The 17,212-nt window shown below is 42.0% G+C and overlaps 1 protein-coding gene across 1 annotated transcript in view; it reads left to right on the forward strand.

The window, feature by feature from the left end:
- Positions 1-17,212, forward strand: part of mertka (c-mer proto-oncogene tyrosine kinase a) — a 163,772-nt gene that overhangs the window by 85,888 nt on the left and 60,672 nt on the right. The window contains exons 5-7 of the mRNA XM_059982877.1: positions 6,365-6,451; positions 8,347-8,462; positions 11,471-11,654. Coding sequence (XP_059838860.1) covers positions 6,365-6,451; positions 8,347-8,462; positions 11,471-11,654 — 387 coding nt within the window. The remainder of the gene's footprint in view (positions 1-6,364; positions 6,452-8,346; positions 8,463-11,470; positions 11,655-17,212) is intronic.

Genomic DNA, 17,212 nt, shown 5'->3' on the forward strand with positions numbered 1-17,212 from the left:
TACAGTGTGTGCTCCTTTGCAAACATGCAATTCAATGGGGATGTTTGTCTCACTCAAAATATTGAAGTAACTATTGTAATTATAGGAGTTGATGTAATTTGAGTTCAGGAAGATTCTATTGAGAGGGTCCTGAAGAGAAAGCTTGCTGCAAATTAAGACCTTTTTTGTCTATCTGCTTCAGTCTTCAAGAAGCCCAGGTCAGCGGTCACAACAAATGGAGCATTTGGAGTATTGCGTGCAGTTTTGGGCTCCTTATTTAGAAAGGATATACTTATACTGGAAAGAGTTCTGAGAAGATTCACGAGAATGATTACAAGAATGAAAGGGTTATCATATGAGGAACATCTGGTAGCTCTTGGGATGTACAGATATATTTCCTGGAGTTCATGAAAATCTCAAAGAAATATTCTGAAACAGTGGATGGACCAATGGGCTTGTGACGTGTGTATGTTTTCAAACTTTTGGGCTGAAAAACAATCTTCAGCTCTGAAAATTTCTGCGCTTTTCTTGGAATTGCTAGGATGTTTTGTACATGCTTGATTTTTAAATGAGTTCATTTCGTTAACCAGGCACAAGTAATGGTATACTATCCATAGGAAAAATCCACGAAAAACTTAATAATCTGATTTACTTTGTGTAGCAATGACCAAGGACAATGGCACCCTCCAACATTGCCATCTCTCAAAGTAAATACATACTGACAGAAATGCAGTTTTGAAGCTTTAAGATCTGAATCATATAAGATGTAGGAGCAGAAGTAGACCATTTGGCCCATCAAGTGTCTGCCATTCAGTCGCAGGCTGACCAATTCTTCCAGTCATCCCCACTCCCCTGTCTTCTCCCCATACCCTTTGATGCCCTGGCTTATCAAGAACCTATCTATTTCTGCCTTAAATACACCCAATGACTTGGCCTCCACAGCCACTCATGGCAACAAATTCCACAGACTTACCATCCTCTCACTAAAGTAATTTCTCCGCATCTCTGTTCTAAATGGACGTGCCCTCTTGTCCTAGACTCTCCTACCATGGAAAATAGTTTTGCCATATCCCTCCTTTTCCACTCTGTTCCATCAGCTTTTCAGGCCTTTTAACATTCAGAATATTTCTTTGAGATCCCTCCTCATTTTCATGAACTCCAGGAAATACGTTTGTACATCCCAAGAGCTACCAGATGTTCCTCATATGATAACCCTTTCATTCTTGTAATCATTCTCGTGAATCTTCTCTGAACTCTTGCCAGTATAAGTATATCCTTTCTAAATAAGGAGCCCAAAACTGCACGCAATACTCAAGTGTGGTCTCATGAATGCCTAATAGAGCCTCAACATCACAGCCCTGCTCTTACATTCTATACCTCTAGAAATGAATGCCAACATTGCATTCGCCTTCTTCCCCACCGACTTAACCTGGAGGGTAACCTTTAGGGTATTTTACAGGAGGACACCCAAGTCCCTTTGCATCACTGCATTTTGAATTCTCTCCTCGTTGAAATAATAGTCTGCCCGTTTATTTCCTCCACCAAAGTGCATGACCACACACTTTCCAACATTGTATTTTATTTGCCACATTCCCCTAAAATACCTAAGAGTGTCTGCTGCCTCTGTTTCCTTGACACTACCTGCTGCTCCACCTAACTTTGTATCATTGGCAAATATAGTCTCAAATCCATTAATCCCATAGTCCAAATCATTGACATACTTCGTAAAAAGCAGCGGTCCTAGCACTGACCCCTGTGGAACTCCACTGGTAACTGGCAGCCAGCCAGAATAGGATCCCTTTATTTCCACCCTCTGTTTTCTACCAATCAGCCAATGCTCCACCCACACTAGTAGCTTCCCTGTAGTTCCATGGGCTCTTACCTAGCTAAGCAGCCTCATGTGCGGTACCTTGTCAAAGGCCTTATGAAAATCCAAGTACACCACATCTACTATATCTACTTTGTCTACCCTGCTTGTAATTTCCTCAAAAAAAATTGCAGTAGGTTTGTCAGGCAGGACTTTCCTTTCAGGAAACCATGCTGGGTTTGATCTATCTTGTCATATGCCTCCAGGTATTCCTCAATCTCATCCCTAACAATCGACTCCAACAACTTACCAACCACTGATGTCAAGCTAACAGGTCTATCGTTTCCTTTCTGAAGCTGCCCACCCTTCTTAAATAGCAGAGTAGCATATAAAAACTCTGAAGGTAAGAACATCGAAAGGTGGTCTCCTTGAAACCTGCAAGGTTCTGAAAGGACTTGATGATACTTCCTTTGCTATGATGGCCTTTGATGTAAGGGGCCTTGCTATTATGTCAGAGCAGACATAACTTTTCCAGATTATCAGAATCAGGTTTAATATCACTGATATATGTTGTTTAATTTGCTGCTTTGTGGCAGTAGTACATGCCAAATATATATATTTAAAAGTAGTGAGGTACCAGCACAAATACAAAAAAATCTGTAGCTGCTGGAAATCCAAGCCAACTCACACAAATGGAAAAGAGTAAACAGTCAGTGTTTCAGGCCAATACCCTTCATCAGGACTGGAAAGAAAGAGAAATCAATGTAAGAAGGTGGGGGTTGGGGAGGAAGTACCAGATAGTAGGTGATAGGAGGAACCAGGAGAGGGGAGGGGTGAAGTAAAGACCTGGTAAGTTGATTGGTGAAAGAAATAAAGGGCTGGAAAACGGGAACTTTGATAGGAGAGGACAGAAGACCATGGAAGAAAGGGAAGAAGGAGGGGCATCAGAGGGAGATGGTGGGCAGCTAAGGAGATAAGGTGAGAAAGGAAACAGAAATGGGGAATGGTGAAGGTGGGGTGAGGCCAGTCACCAGAAATTTGAGAAATCGATGTTCATACTATCAGTTTGGAGGCTACCAAGATGGAAAATAAGGTGTTACTCCTCCACCCTGAATGTGGTCTCATCATGACAGTAGAGGAGCCGTGGTCTGACATGTTGGAATGGGAATTGTGTTCGTCATTTAGTCAATTGTCTAGAAATCTGATAAGGGAGGGGAAGAAACTGTTCCTAAAATGTTGAGTGTGACTCTTCAGGCTCCTGTACCACCTCTCTGGTGGTAATGAGAGCACGTCCTGAGTGATGGGGGTCCTTAATAATGGATGTTTTCTTTCTGAGGTGTCATGATTTGAAGATGTTCTCCATGATGGAGATGGCTGAGTTTGCAGCTCCCTGCAGCTTTTTCTGATTCTGTACAGATGATGGTGTAACCAGTTAGAACGCTCTCCTCAGTACATCTGTTGAACTTTGCTAGAATATTTTCCATCCTTGCAATTCTCCACTTCCCAAAAAGCTGAGAACTATTACGTCACTGTTTTTATTCTAAGCTGAGATGTGCATTTTCAGCCTTGGGGAGCTGAGAGTGCTAGAGTTTGTATTGGAAAGGATTTGAGGCCAATGGACAGATCAGCTGTTTCTTTTTGAAATGCCTAAGTAGTTTTGTTTTTACAAACTGGAGCATTACAAAATATTCTCCCATGTGTCTTATATACCTTGAAGTTCTTTCTCATTGAGTCTGATCACAATTCAGTTTCATTAGCATTTTAGTCATAGATGCAGCTACGGTATGAATTGACTGAAGTACTGGTAGCATGCTTTCTCGTAGTAATGGATTGTGAACAGTACTGACTGGATTTCTTATGGCCACTGGTGACCCATCTTTAGAGGTTGGCAGAAGATAGCATGCTTTTTTTTTCATTAAAACAGTGGCAACAAGAATTAAAATGTTTTCTGGGTCTGGAGTGTGCCCCTGCCCTCTATGCTGCCCATCAGTGGACATCGTACCTTCTCTCCAGGGACACCCAGACAGAGATGTACCTTCAAAAGGTCAAGCAATCAGCTAAGATAGACCCAATATCTTATTGAGCAAAGAGATAGACTTGAGCGATTCCCTGTTCTGAGCTTGTAATTTCTGATCTCATTACATTGTAATTCCTTGTCGTTTCTGGGAAATCCTGTGTAATCTTGACTTAAAAGATGTGCTTTTGTTTCACTTCAAAAAGACTTCTGTCTGAGATGGGGAATTCATACGACTTAACTGTTGTGAAATAATACTTCCGGTCACTGTCCCTGATAGATTATAAAGCTGATGTTTTATAATTTGAAGTGTTTTCTGTGGCTTCACTGATGGTTCAGCAGATTTACTTAGAACCTAGAACAGTACTTAACAGGAACTGGCCCTTTAACCCATGATGTACCAGACTAATTAAACTAGTAATGAAGTGACTAACTAACCTGATTCTTAAACTCAGTCCCTTGGTTAACAAACGTAAGCATGCTATATGCGATCTTCACTACCCTATCATGTTGTGGAGCCACTTTCAAGGAGCTATGGATTTGGGCCCCCAGATTCCTCTCTACATAAACATTGTTAAATGTCCGGCCAGTACCCATTTGATTCCCACGGTAGCTGTGCCGTCATCTAAATTCAGTACCTTGTTCCAACTTTCTCCCTGTATCTCTTGATTTCCCCTTGTCCGATTTATGGAAAAATGAGCTGAAAAAATGGCAGATGGTATTTAATGCAGACAAGTGTGAGGTGCTACACTTTGGTAGGAAAATCCAGGGTAGAGCTTACACGGTGAGAGGTTGGGCAGTGAGGAGTGCAGTAGAACAGAGGGATCTGGGAATACAGACCCATCATTCCAATAGAGTCATAAATCAATGTATTGAGTACATTGATGTTATGTTGAAATTGTATAAGACCTTACTGAGGCCTAATTTGGGGTATTATAGACAATAGACAATAGGTGCAGGAGTAGGCCATTTGGCCCTTCGAGCCAGCACCGCTGTTCAATGTGATCATGGCTGATCATCCACAATCAGTACCCTTGACTCTGCTATCTTTAAGAGCTCTATCTAACTCTTTCTTGAAAGCATCCAGAGAAGTGGCCTCCACTGCCTTCTGAAGCAGAGCATTCCATAGATCCATAGCTCTCTGGGTGGAAAAAGTTTTTCCTGAACTCCATTCTAAATTGCGTACCCCTTATTCTTAAGCGGTGGCCTCTGATTCTGGACTCCCCCAACATCAGGAACATGTTTCCTGCCTCTCGTGTGTCCAATCCCTTAATAATCTTATATGTGCAGAAAAATTGTAAATGAGATTGAAAGAGTATAGAGTAAGTTAATTGGGATGTTGAAGGGACTTGACCTAAGTTATAGGAAAAGGTTGAATAGGTTAAGACTTTATTCCCTGGAACATAGGAGAATGAGGGGGAGATTTGATAGAGGTTTACAATATGATGAGAGGTATAGATCGGATAAATGCAAGCAGGCGTTTTCCTTGGAGGTTGGGTGAGACTGAAACTGGAAGTTTTGGGTTAAGGGTGAAAGGTGAGCTGTTTGAGGGGAACATGAGGGGGAAATTAACTCAGAGGGTGGTGAGAGAGTGGAACATGCTGCCAATGGAAATGGTGGATTTCAATGTTTAAGAGAAATTTGGATAGTTATGTGGATGGGAGGGGTAGAAAGGATTATGGTTTGGGTGCTGTTCAGGGACTAGGCAGGTTAATAGTTCAGCACAGACTAGATGAGCTGAAAGGTCTGTTTCTGTGCTGTTGCGTTCTATGAATCCAACTAGAAATTTAACTGATCTTGTACAATGGACAATTTCTTGGGAAATTAAAATGAAGCCCTTTATACCAATTCATTGTTTTGCTTATTCATTTCTTTATTGGCAAGATTGACTGCTGATTACAAATAGTTTTGGCACTACGTATCTTGCCTATCAACCATCATCGTACAAGAAGTTTGCAGACAAAGGCTTGTATAAATTGTTATTATCCATTAAGTTCACAACCGTGAATGATGGTGTACATTTATCAGTGGAAAAACAGTAGAATACTGCACTTGGCTTCCATTATCGTTTGGAGTTCGCAAACCATCCTGAGTTGGATGGAAAGGAAGTGTTTTACCCCCAGAGCTTTAGGGGCTATGGATCAAGAGGTGTGACCTGTGCTGGGAGACAAGTCAGAGCCTGGTCAACCCCACTGGGTCGTCTGGGTGAGAATGTCTGATGTTGAAAGACCCGAAACGCACGATGACCCCAGGTTACATCACTGATGATGAGTCCCAGCGCATCCGTGGATAGATGTATCTCAGGTTCAGAGTAATTTTTTTAAAATTTCCGCTGTGTCGGGAATGCCTTATCAGCTTTCCACTTCAGACGGCTTTGTATGTTTCCTAGAATGCAAGACATGAGCGTTTGAAAGATGTACTTGATTCATAATTACCAAAAATCTGTTTTTTGTTGTTGCAAGTTATCATGCATTCTAACCCTTTAAAAGTCTTGGCTGCTCACGTTATAAAAGCATGCAATGTCAAGTCATTTTCTAACTTTTAAAACTTGTTTACCTGTTCAGGTGTCGATAAACAGACAAGATATAGTTGTGAAGCTCACAATAAGAAAGGAGTTACAGTTTCGAGGAAAGCTCAAGTTAACATCAAAGGTATGTGCTACTGACACGTTGTGATAAGTGCACCATTTAAATTCAGCACCTAAGGGAGCCGTAACCTTGCATTCCAGTAACGTAAATTCACCTTGGGTTCGACAGTAATGTTCTAATTTTTTACTGAGAAAGCTATGCCAATAGAGCAGGAATGATTCCCTAAAAAATTCGCACTGATGCACACCTCCAATACGCCTCTATAAGTTTATTGCCCTGCCCTGCCTTGGCTGGCAGGGTGGAAATATGTCTCTACCAAGGGACATGTAAGGCCTTCCTCTTACCCCCACCCCCACCCCCAATTAACCTGCAGGTCACCCTGCCTAGCTCCCCCGATCGTGGTCACGTGAAGCCGTGGGTACAGGTGGTGGCTGGTCGTATGAATAACTGGTGCATATCACAAGTCCTGGTTATGCAACCACTGATACCAGGCAGACAATCGGTGAAGAGTATTGATAATGGCTGGGGGTCACCCGTCTTGTAAAGACACTGTCCAGAAGAAGGCGATGGCAAACCACTTCTGTAGAAAAATTTGCCGAGAACAATCATTAGTGGGACCATGATTACCTATGTCAGACAGCACAGCACATAATGATGATGACCTAAAAACATTGAGTACCCATATGGGTTCAGTTTCATAAACATTGCTCTGTGGTATCTTGGCAGTGGTTGAAGCATAAGTTCTCAAAAATCTTTGGCATGAAGGGTAGCTTGGAGCAAAAGTTGAGGCACTTTCGGAGGGTTTAAAATAATTCATATTTAAAAGGGTTCTGAAAAACTGAGGGGGGGGGGTAGTGGTTTCAAGGAGCATACTCAATCCTGGAAGGATTTAGAGCCAGGGGTTCCCAACCATTTTTATACCATGTACCAATACCATTAAGCAAAGGGTCCGTGGACCCCAGGATGGGAACCCCTGATTTGGGGAGAAGTGGTGTGCTGTTTGAAAGATATGGTTTTCAAATGAAAGAAGAGTGACTGGAGCCAAAAGGGCACCAGTTCAGATGGAGACACAGGAGACTGGAAACAGGAGGAACAGGCAATCTGCTGGAAGGGCTTAGTAGTTCGACAACCCAATCCATCGACAACTCCTTTATCCACACCCCTCAACAGATGCAGCTTGACCTGCCGAGTTCCTCCAGCCGATTGCTTGCTGCTGGACAATGGGCTGAGGAAGATCTCCCGGGTAAAGTGGAGCGAGGCTGTTCAGACATTGGATGGAGCGTGATGGGGAATGGTGATGGCGGTGTGGAAGACGGATATGGATGAATTTGTTGATGGAGGGTGATGGTGAGGTGTCCCATGAGTGGAACATTGGGAAAACTGACAAAAGCTAAAGCTGTGGATAGTTAGTTACAAGTACAATGTGGCAGCTACTAGTGAGGACAGCTGAAAATGTGGATTCTAACTTGGACCAGCCCTTTGTGTATGAGTCTCGAGGATGAGTCAGCAACTGATTAAACACAACACGGTGTGCTACACAGTCCCTAATAATCTGAATATTTGAAGAATGCCTGATTGTTTAGCTGGAAGTTGCACTGCTCGGGGTGGGGGGGGGGGGGTGTAGCTTTGGAACATTATCTACAGTTTATCACAGCCATGTTACTGGAATAAGTTCTAAAATCCCACCCCCATCCCCAGTTACAACAATATCCTTGTTTAAGAAGGAATAGAAAGCAGGGAATGAAGTGATTGGGTCTGCATGGCCAAAGAAAGACACCTTTGTGACCTGCTAATGTGATGAATGTGCTGATAATTGAAGTAAAACTCCCCACTGGGTTAGTGGTGATTGAAGGGCGGTCTTGGGTTTGCAACCTACTTAGCTAATAGTCACTTTATAACTGAAAGTTGTTCCACACATGCCTTGGACTTGATTTCTTTTCGCTTTTTGTCCTTGTTAGAGGCCCCAGAACCACCAGTTGGCCTATGGATTCGTAACCAGACGGCGCACGTGATCGTGGTTTCGTGGAAGCCCGGCTTTGATGGCTACGCCCCTCTAAACAGTTGCCAAATCCAGGTAAATTCACCGTTGTTTTAAAATACAGCAGACTGAGCAAATGCAGATTTAGTAATGTGCTGCCTCAAGCCAGCTATCCTTCCAGTTTATTCCAGAGTTACTGGAATTTGGAACGCTTCCTGCCTGGTTCTCAAGAGCTGCAGTTTGCCAGCTGTTATGTTACAGAATTTATATATAAGTAAATCAGTCAATAATAGATTTTTAATCAGTATAACAGGTTGTTGATTTATCGTCTGTCAGTGAGATGATTTGAAGTATGTGTTGGCTTCTCATGGTGTTGTCACCGGGTGAGTCTGAATGAACGAGATTTCAGGCAGCAATACTGCTTATATGATAGTGATGAATCTTGACAATTTTGACAGATAATTACTCAGTCACTAACATTCTGGCAGAATCATGTTTAATCGCTTATCTGAGCTTCCAATTATTTTCTGCAATATAGAGCTGGCTTAGTTTTTCCAGTTTCTTTGTTTCCCTGTCCCTCCCCTAAAAGGGTCTGTCAACCTTTTTAACCATATTCTTTTGTCACTGCTGGTGTGCTGTTTTTATTTGAGACCAATCCTGAGCTTTCACAACATGCAGCCGGTTTGCCTCATAGAACAGAGTACATTTGACAACTGAAAGAAACCTTGGCTGCATTTACCGTGCTTGACTTGCGTGTTGGATTTCTCCTAGACTTGCTCAGAAATGATGACCGCCCAAGGAGAAAGAGCTGGGAGTCTAATCATTCTCATATTTCTAGTGCATGAAAGCCATTGGTACAGCCTTCCAACTATCCTCTCTCATCGGTGATCTCTCAATGATCTGCCTGAATTGTGCATTGTTGAGTTGGAGTAATGCACCAAAGAAACAGGCCCTTCAGCCCAACTCATCCATGCTAGTCCAGGTGTCTGAGATAATCCCATTTCCCTGTATTTGGTTCATATCCCTCTGAAGATGTGAATGTATTTCAGCTACCCGAATCTTAAATCCTTCCAAACAATCATAACTGTTTCTTCAGATTGCTTCCCCCTCATTTCTATGCCACGTGAATTACCCAATATGCTGAAAAATTCAGAATTCAATTCGGTTACTTTTCTCCCCCTTGTCTGCTGTAGCAGCAATTAAGATTACAAAAAATAATCTCAGTTCTCGTGTCAGGCAGCAATGAACTAGTTTATCTTGCTAATGGGCATTGTGATGGATTACTTTCTGCCCAAACACTTACTGATCTTCTACTTCAAGCTGCCTGTTTTTATCAATGACAAAATACAGTAGAAGGTTCAGTATTAGGGTCGCTGTTAGCTTTACTGTCCACTGATTATCTCCTGAGGGATAAAGTCAACATTTGACCAATATTCCAGCAGAGTTTACTCACCATTTCCTTCAGTTTACACAATGCAATGATAATGTTGTGGTAGTGTTTTGAACTTGTTGGCATTGATCAATGTGTGTTGTCCTAATTTTACCATCTAAACTTTTAAGCAAGTCTCTTCCAAAGAAACTGTGCCATTCTACATAAAGTAGGAAAAAATAAGCAGAGATTTGATTAGCCAAGTTCAAAGTCTTGAAGTACTTAGAGAAAAAACTATTCTCTTTGGCATTAGATTCCCTAATCAGAGGGCATAAATTTATTAAATTGCTTCAAAAGCCTGCTGGGAGATGATGATTTATTTTTATTGTGTTGAGTTATGATTTGGAATGCATTCTCTGAAAAGTTGGTTCAGTATTTTTTTTATGCTAACTTTATTGAATGGAATTGGATCAATACTTTCCAGGAAAGAAAATAAACAAGTCTCTAGGCAAAGAGGCAGAGTGGAACAGATTGTAAGAAAAACTTCCAAAAACTTGATGTTGAAATAGATTTGAAAAGACTCCTTGTTAAGTTTACATCATCTGCAAACTCCTGCAACAATGCTAGTCTGTTTATTTAACAAAGGATGCATTGGCATTTCAGGCAGTCCAGAAGAAATTTTATCTGGGCTAATTCCTGGGATAAGTGTGTTCTCTGGTCAAGAACGGACAAAAAGTTAAAGCTATGTTCTTTCGACTTCAGAAGAATGAGGGGAAAACTTATTAAGTGCATAAGGTTCTTGGCAAGAATGATGACATGTTTTCATGAATTTTAAAAATTTTATTTATTATATAGTGCAGAAAAGGCTGTCTGGCCCTTCGAGCTGTGCTGCCCAGCAATCCCCTGATTTAATCCTAGCCCAATCATGGGACAATTTACAATGACCAATTAACTTAAGAAATGGTACATCCTTGGACTGTAGGAGGAAACTGGGCACCAGGAGGAAACCCACGTGGTCACAGAAAGAACATACTGACTCCTTACAGGCAGTGGTGGGAATTGAACCCGGGTTGTTGGTACTGTGCTAACCTCTTTGCTACTGTGTCGTCCCTGTTGGAGAATGTTAAATGAGGGAACTTAGCTTCTGGATGAGGGGTGGTTATTTAAACATGAGGTGTGCAGAAATTTGTTCCCACAGTCTTAATGCTCTGGAATTCTTCAGAGGGATTGTAGAAGCTATATTTTTGGAAATAAGGAGAGATAGATAAATCCTTGAATGGACAGGAAATTAAGAGTAATCAGGAACTGGTAGAGGAAATTATCAAACACTGACTGTATAGATTGGCAGTGCATGCAGCAGGGGCAAAGTGGCTTGTTAGTGCTGTTGTGTATTCTCCTTGTATCAAGCCATTTAGCATGCTGTGACTATGAACCATTGCTTTGTAAGAGCTATTCAATTTGTCCCACTTCCTCATTCGTTCAACATGGCAGAGCAATTTCTTTCTCTTGTCGGGTACCTGTTCCCCTTTTGAAAGTTACTGTGATTACATCTGTTCGCACAAATCTTTTCAGAGCATGGATTCTAAATCTTGAAGTGGGGAAGAAAAAAAAAAGTGAACTCCAAACCAACTTGGATTTTTACTGCATATCTCAAATTCACACAGTTACTTGGACCAACGTAGCCGAGGTGCTTTTTTGTTGTGTAAGGCTGTTTGTTGTTGTCTTGTATGATCAGGTCAAGAAGGTTGCAGAGGGTGAAAACAACGTGATAAGTTTTGTGACCACGACAGTTCCACCATACAACTACAGCATCCTTAAACTACAAGCAATGACTTCTTACATCATTAGAGTTTCGTGTAGGAACGAAATTGGATGGTCAAACTACTCTTCCGAGATCCAGGCCAAGACAACAGAAGGGGGTAGGAGTTATATTTTGCTGTGCAATGAGTTCAAATAATTGAAGCATAATTAATAGCATCGTTGCCCAATTATCAATCATTCACTTTGATGTTTCTATCATTGTTTGCAAATACATTCTTATGGTGGCTTAATGACATAGTTTTATTTTTATTTATTTATATTCTTGCTTCTCTTCTAATATTTATATATCTCTGCACTTGTAATGCTCCTGTGACAATGTAATTTCCTTTTGGGATCAATAAAGTATCTATCTAATAAGTAAATACCCTCCCCTTCAGATATTCCTCAGTCTGTTTTTAAACCAGCTAGAGCCTACTGCTCTTTAATGGTGGAAATTAATATGAGGAGTATGGATTTCATAGGACTACAAGTTTCAGCCAGGAGTTCCCAACCATTTTTATGCCATTTTATAACCGAGGGGATCTGTGGAGCCCAGATTGGGAGCCCTTGGTTTCAGCAATATTTGATGCTTAGACATGACCAGAACTAGGTTGGTGAAAATAAATCAAAACAAGTACTGTAAATCTGAAAGGTTGACTGTTTTCTCACTCCTCAGATGTTGCTTGATCTGACGAGTTTTGCCTGCGTTTTCTGCTTTTGTTTCAGAAATTTTTGACATCATGATGCAAGGTCCCTGGAAGGACAGCTCAACAAGATCTCAGTGGAAATTACATCAAGCTGAGAGGGGAATAGTGAGAGACAAAATTCATCCCTGTACGCTTCACAGTCAATGAATGGTTGGTACAGATATCACAGGGCAAAGGGCCTGTTTTTGTTCAATGTAAACATTTCTAACATGAAATGAAACAAACTGGATGTACTTAGCAGGTCAGGCAGCATCTATTAAGAGAGAAAGAGAGACACTTTGATAGGTCATTCAGTGTCTCCCAGTCCCCTACCACAGTCCCTTCCTTTTGTTCTTGTCTCATTTAATCTGCAAACTAAAGATTTTACCTTTAATGCTTTCCTTTTTTGATGGAAGTTTATTAAGCTCCTCTGTCCACAGATGGACCCAGGCCCGTTGAGGTTTCACATTTCCTGCATTTGTTTTTTGGATGTTTCTTATAGTTAACATTGGTTTATTGTAGCAGAGCATTTGCCAAATTGAACGATCAAGTAATTTTCCTCATCGCTGTGTGTGTGCCCTTCCTCCATGAAGATCAGTTGCCATACCAACCTACATACCTTCATTGACTGTGGAGATTGGGAATGAAGTGTACAAGAATGAATTTTGTCCCTCACTATTGCCCCCTCAGCCTCGATGTAATTTTCATTGAGACCCTGTTGAAGTGTCCTTCCAGGGACCTTGCACCCATTATGTCATTGTTAGTGGAGCTGAAACAATGCGTTGCAATGTCTGAGCCAGGGAGCAGTGGAGGAAAGATTTCCACGGATGAAAGGCGGTGTATTTGGGTTGAGTTGCTTACAAAGGGTAACAAGCTTTATGTTAAAGCTTCATTTTGTTTTACTTGTAGTTCCAGTTCAAGGGTGGATTTTCCTCAGTTATTGCAGTCTCAATGGAACACGACTAATCACTGGCAGCCAACTGGAAAGGGCCTTCTTTATTCTCTCTCTTAGACTACTGGCAGTCAGCTAGTGCTCTATCCATACTAGTACCTTTACTGTTATACCATGGATGCTTCTCCTGCTTAGCAGCGAATGTGCAGCGCCTTGTCAAAGGCCTTCTGAAAATCCATGTAAACATCATCCACTGACCCTCCTTTGTCTATCCTGCCTGTTATTTCCTCAAAGAATTCCTACAGATTTGTCAGGGAAGATTTCTCCTTAAGGAGATCATGCTGACTTTGTCCTATTTTATTATGTGTTTTCCAAGAGTTCCAAAACCTCATCCTTATTAATGGACTCCAACATCTCCCAACCACTGAAGTCAGGCTAACTGGCTGATAACGTCCTTTCCTTTGATTCCCTCTTTTCTTAGAGTGGAGTGAAATTTTCCTGTCCTCAGGAACCATTCCAGAATCTCGTGATTCTTGACAGATCACTGGTTATGTCTCCATGGTCTTTTCTGTTGCCTCTTTCAGAGCCCTGGGGTGTAGTCCATCTGGTCCAGATGACTTATTTACCTTCAGTCCTTGGAATGCAGGAGATTAAGGGGTGTATAGGTGCGTAAAAGCATGAGGGATGTAGGTCAGCTAAATACACAGGTTTTTCAGGGAAGAGGAACTAAAATTTAGAAGGCATAGCTTTAAGGTGAGAAGTGAAAGATTTAAGAGGGATCTGGGGAAACAGCTTGCTCATATAGAGCACAGTGTATATATGGAACAAGCTTCCAGAGGAAGTGGTTGAGGTAGGTTCAAAGTATATTTATTATTAAAATATGTATACATTATACATTTGTCTCCTTACAGTCAGCTACAGAACAAAGAAACCCAAAATAACCCATTTTTTAAAAAAAAGTCTGACAAACACCCAATGTACACAGAAAAAAAAACGAATTGTGCAAACAATAAAAGTAACCAAATAGCATTTACAATGAAAGTGCGTCCTTAGACACAAAGCTCGGAGCAGCTGAAGCAAGCCACAGCCTCACCTCAGCCTCATCATCGGTTCAACACATAGCGGAGTAAACGTGGTGGATCCCGGAGCAGGCCACGGCCTCGTCCTCAGTTCAGTGCATGGTGGAGTAAACGTGGCACAGGGCAGCCAGCAGGACTGCCCCGACCCTTGCCTCTGGTCCAGACACAGTGCCTTCTCAATCCATTTGGCCTGGCGTTTAAATCTTCCAAACATCAGATCGTTCCTTGCTCTAGGACCCAGGACCTGTTGCGTCGATACGCTCTGGGCCTGGACCCCGCCACCATGTTTCAGCCTGAACCCGACCTTTCCAAATTGGATCAGCGCTTAAATCAGTCCAACCTTGATCTCGGTTCAGGTGGACAGATCTCGAATCTGCCTCTTCTCCGCTCCAGCTTTGCTCTGTTTGCCCTGACTTCGGCTTTAATATGCCTGACCTTGCCCCGTTTTCACTTTGAGCATGCCTCAAGCTCACCTCGACACTCGACTCAGCATCGCCTTTCCATTGATTGCAGTGATCGTTTACCATAGTTTCTTTTTAACAGTTGTATTCCTTGTTTTGGTAACCATTAGGAAATTGTCACTTGCCTTCAGCAGCATCATTTTAAACTGGAAGTAACTGAATTGTAAACAAAACATTTGGATGAGCTGATGGACAGGAAAGGTTCACAAGGACATGTTGACAAATGTTGACATTTGGGACTAGCACCAAGGTTGGCATGGAGAAGTTGGGCTGAGAAACTTGTTTCCATACAGTATTACTCTGTGCTCTGTTAGTTGGCGGATACAATGCACAATGTGGAATCAGAAACAGTGCTCCAGAGTACTGTGATGTGGATATTAAATAACTGGAAAAGATGTTCAGGGCTGTTGTTTTCTCCAGAACGACTGAGGTGGGGTTTGATCATACTTCTGAGGTCATAACAGTGGCATTTCTGGAGCTGCTTTGGCTACAGTTAAAAGCTACAAATGGAAAATGACAGATTCTTCTAGAAAGACGGGCACATTGTCTTCCTTCATCTGTACAATATCTTCATTGTTTCTGTGATTCAACCCCGGCTGCCCAATCAGTACTGGGCACAGTGATCTGCCTCCTTGACTTTCTCTCCGTCAAAGGTCAGAAATGGGCACATTCAGTGATTGTACGGTGTCCAATTCCATTTGCAAATTCTCTGGCAATGAAGCAGTTCATACCAATGACCATGTCTAAAGATCTGTCCTAGGACTAGCATGCAAATATCAACATAAAGAAGGCATGGCAATGCCTCCACTTTCTTAGAAGAATGCGTAGATTTGGCACGTAACCAAAAACTTTGACAAACTTCCATAGATGCCCAGTGGAGTGTATTCTAACTGGTGGCATCACGGCTGGGCATGCAAACGCCAATGCCCAGGAATGGGAAGAGACTCCAGAGAGTGGCTGAGACAGCCCATCGATTGCAGACAAAGCCCTCCCCACCACTGAGTACACTGACATCAGGGATTGCCAACCTGGGGTCCATGGACCTGGTGCTTAACGATATTGGTCCATGGCAAAAAAAGAAGCTGGGAACCCCTTATTTTCAATGAACACTGCTTCAGGATAGCAGCATCCATTGTCTAAAAGTCCACCACCATCCAGGCCACACTCTCTCCTCGCACTTACAGTCAGGCAGAGCTTGAGGACACACACTACCACATTCATAAACAGCTCTAAAAACTGTCAGAGTCCTGAACCAGCGAGGATAACTTCACTGATGATAACTTCAAATTGATTCTATGACTTATATTCTCACCTTCAAGGACTCTTTTACAACCTACATTCCCATGATGATTATTATTCCCATTATTGGCTATTGGTCTTTTGCACATTTGTTTCTCAGTCTTTGCTTATGTATGCTTTTTGCATATTCTGCTGTATTACTTCTTCTCCCCCTCTGTGCCTGCAAGAAGATGAATCTCGTGGTAACATATGCGTACTTTTGTATAAGTATTTTGTACAAGGTAACATATGTCATCGCCGATTAAATGGACTCAGAAAATTTTCACCGATTCGTCAAACGCTCTTTACCAGTGCACAAGGAAAACAGCTTGGGCCCCTGTCACCAAACTGTTCTAAACTGTGAAGAAATTGACCAGTTGGATACAGATATTGACCAATTGGTGACCTAGTAGATATTCATGTTCCTTATTTGCATAATCAATCACCAATTACACTATGATAATTCAGGTATTAATAGGCATTAGAGTCTTCACATTAAAAGCCAATAATACTTCAGAATTAGTGAAGTGGACCAACGGTAAGTGTCACTGGAGAATCCAGTGTTTGCATCTTGCCCTGTTGAGCCAAATAGCCGTGGTCGCTTGCTGTGCCAAGGGATGCTCTGCTCTTCAAAGACCTCCCTCATCTGTAAGCAATCTTGCCGGGATGTTATCCTAATGCGTGCCTTCCTGCAACTTCTACATATACCGTGCTGTTGCAAAGACTTACGCACACATGTATAGCTAGGCTGCCTAATACCTTTGCACAGTACTGTATTTGTCAACGTGGAGCCGAGAGCAAGTTTGCAAATCTGGTGGGAGCAAAGGATATTGGGAATAGTGATGGTGAAGCTGTGTGAGAGGGGTTTCAGACAGGTGGCAGAGAAGGAGTGCCGGGAGGAAGGGGTAGGCACACCCAGTCCTGAGACTCCAGGCAAGGTTATTTGATTCCAAATAATTGGGTTATTGATAATTACAAAATGCCTCCCTGGTGATTCCCACTCTCTCCCCTTTTCCCAGCTACGGTTCCAATATCCCTGCCCCCTTCCCATTCTCAGTCCACAACAGAGACCGATATTAGAATAAGGTTTATCATCACTCTTATATCATGGGATTTGATTTTTTTTTCTGCAACTGCAGTACAATGAAATTACTACAGTACAGTACAAAGGTCTTAGGCACCCTAGCTATGTACGTATACATGCCCAAGACTTTTATATAGTACTGTACAGTCTTTGATAATAAATTTACTTTGACTTCAGAAGCAAATGTGAGCTCCTAC

Source organism: Hypanus sabinus, chromosome 10 (assembly GCF_030144855.1).
Source record: "Hypanus sabinus isolate sHypSab1 chromosome 10, sHypSab1.hap1, whole genome shotgun sequence".
Taxonomy (NCBI): Eukaryota; Metazoa; Chordata; class Chondrichthyes; order Myliobatiformes; family Dasyatidae; genus Hypanus; species Hypanus sabinus.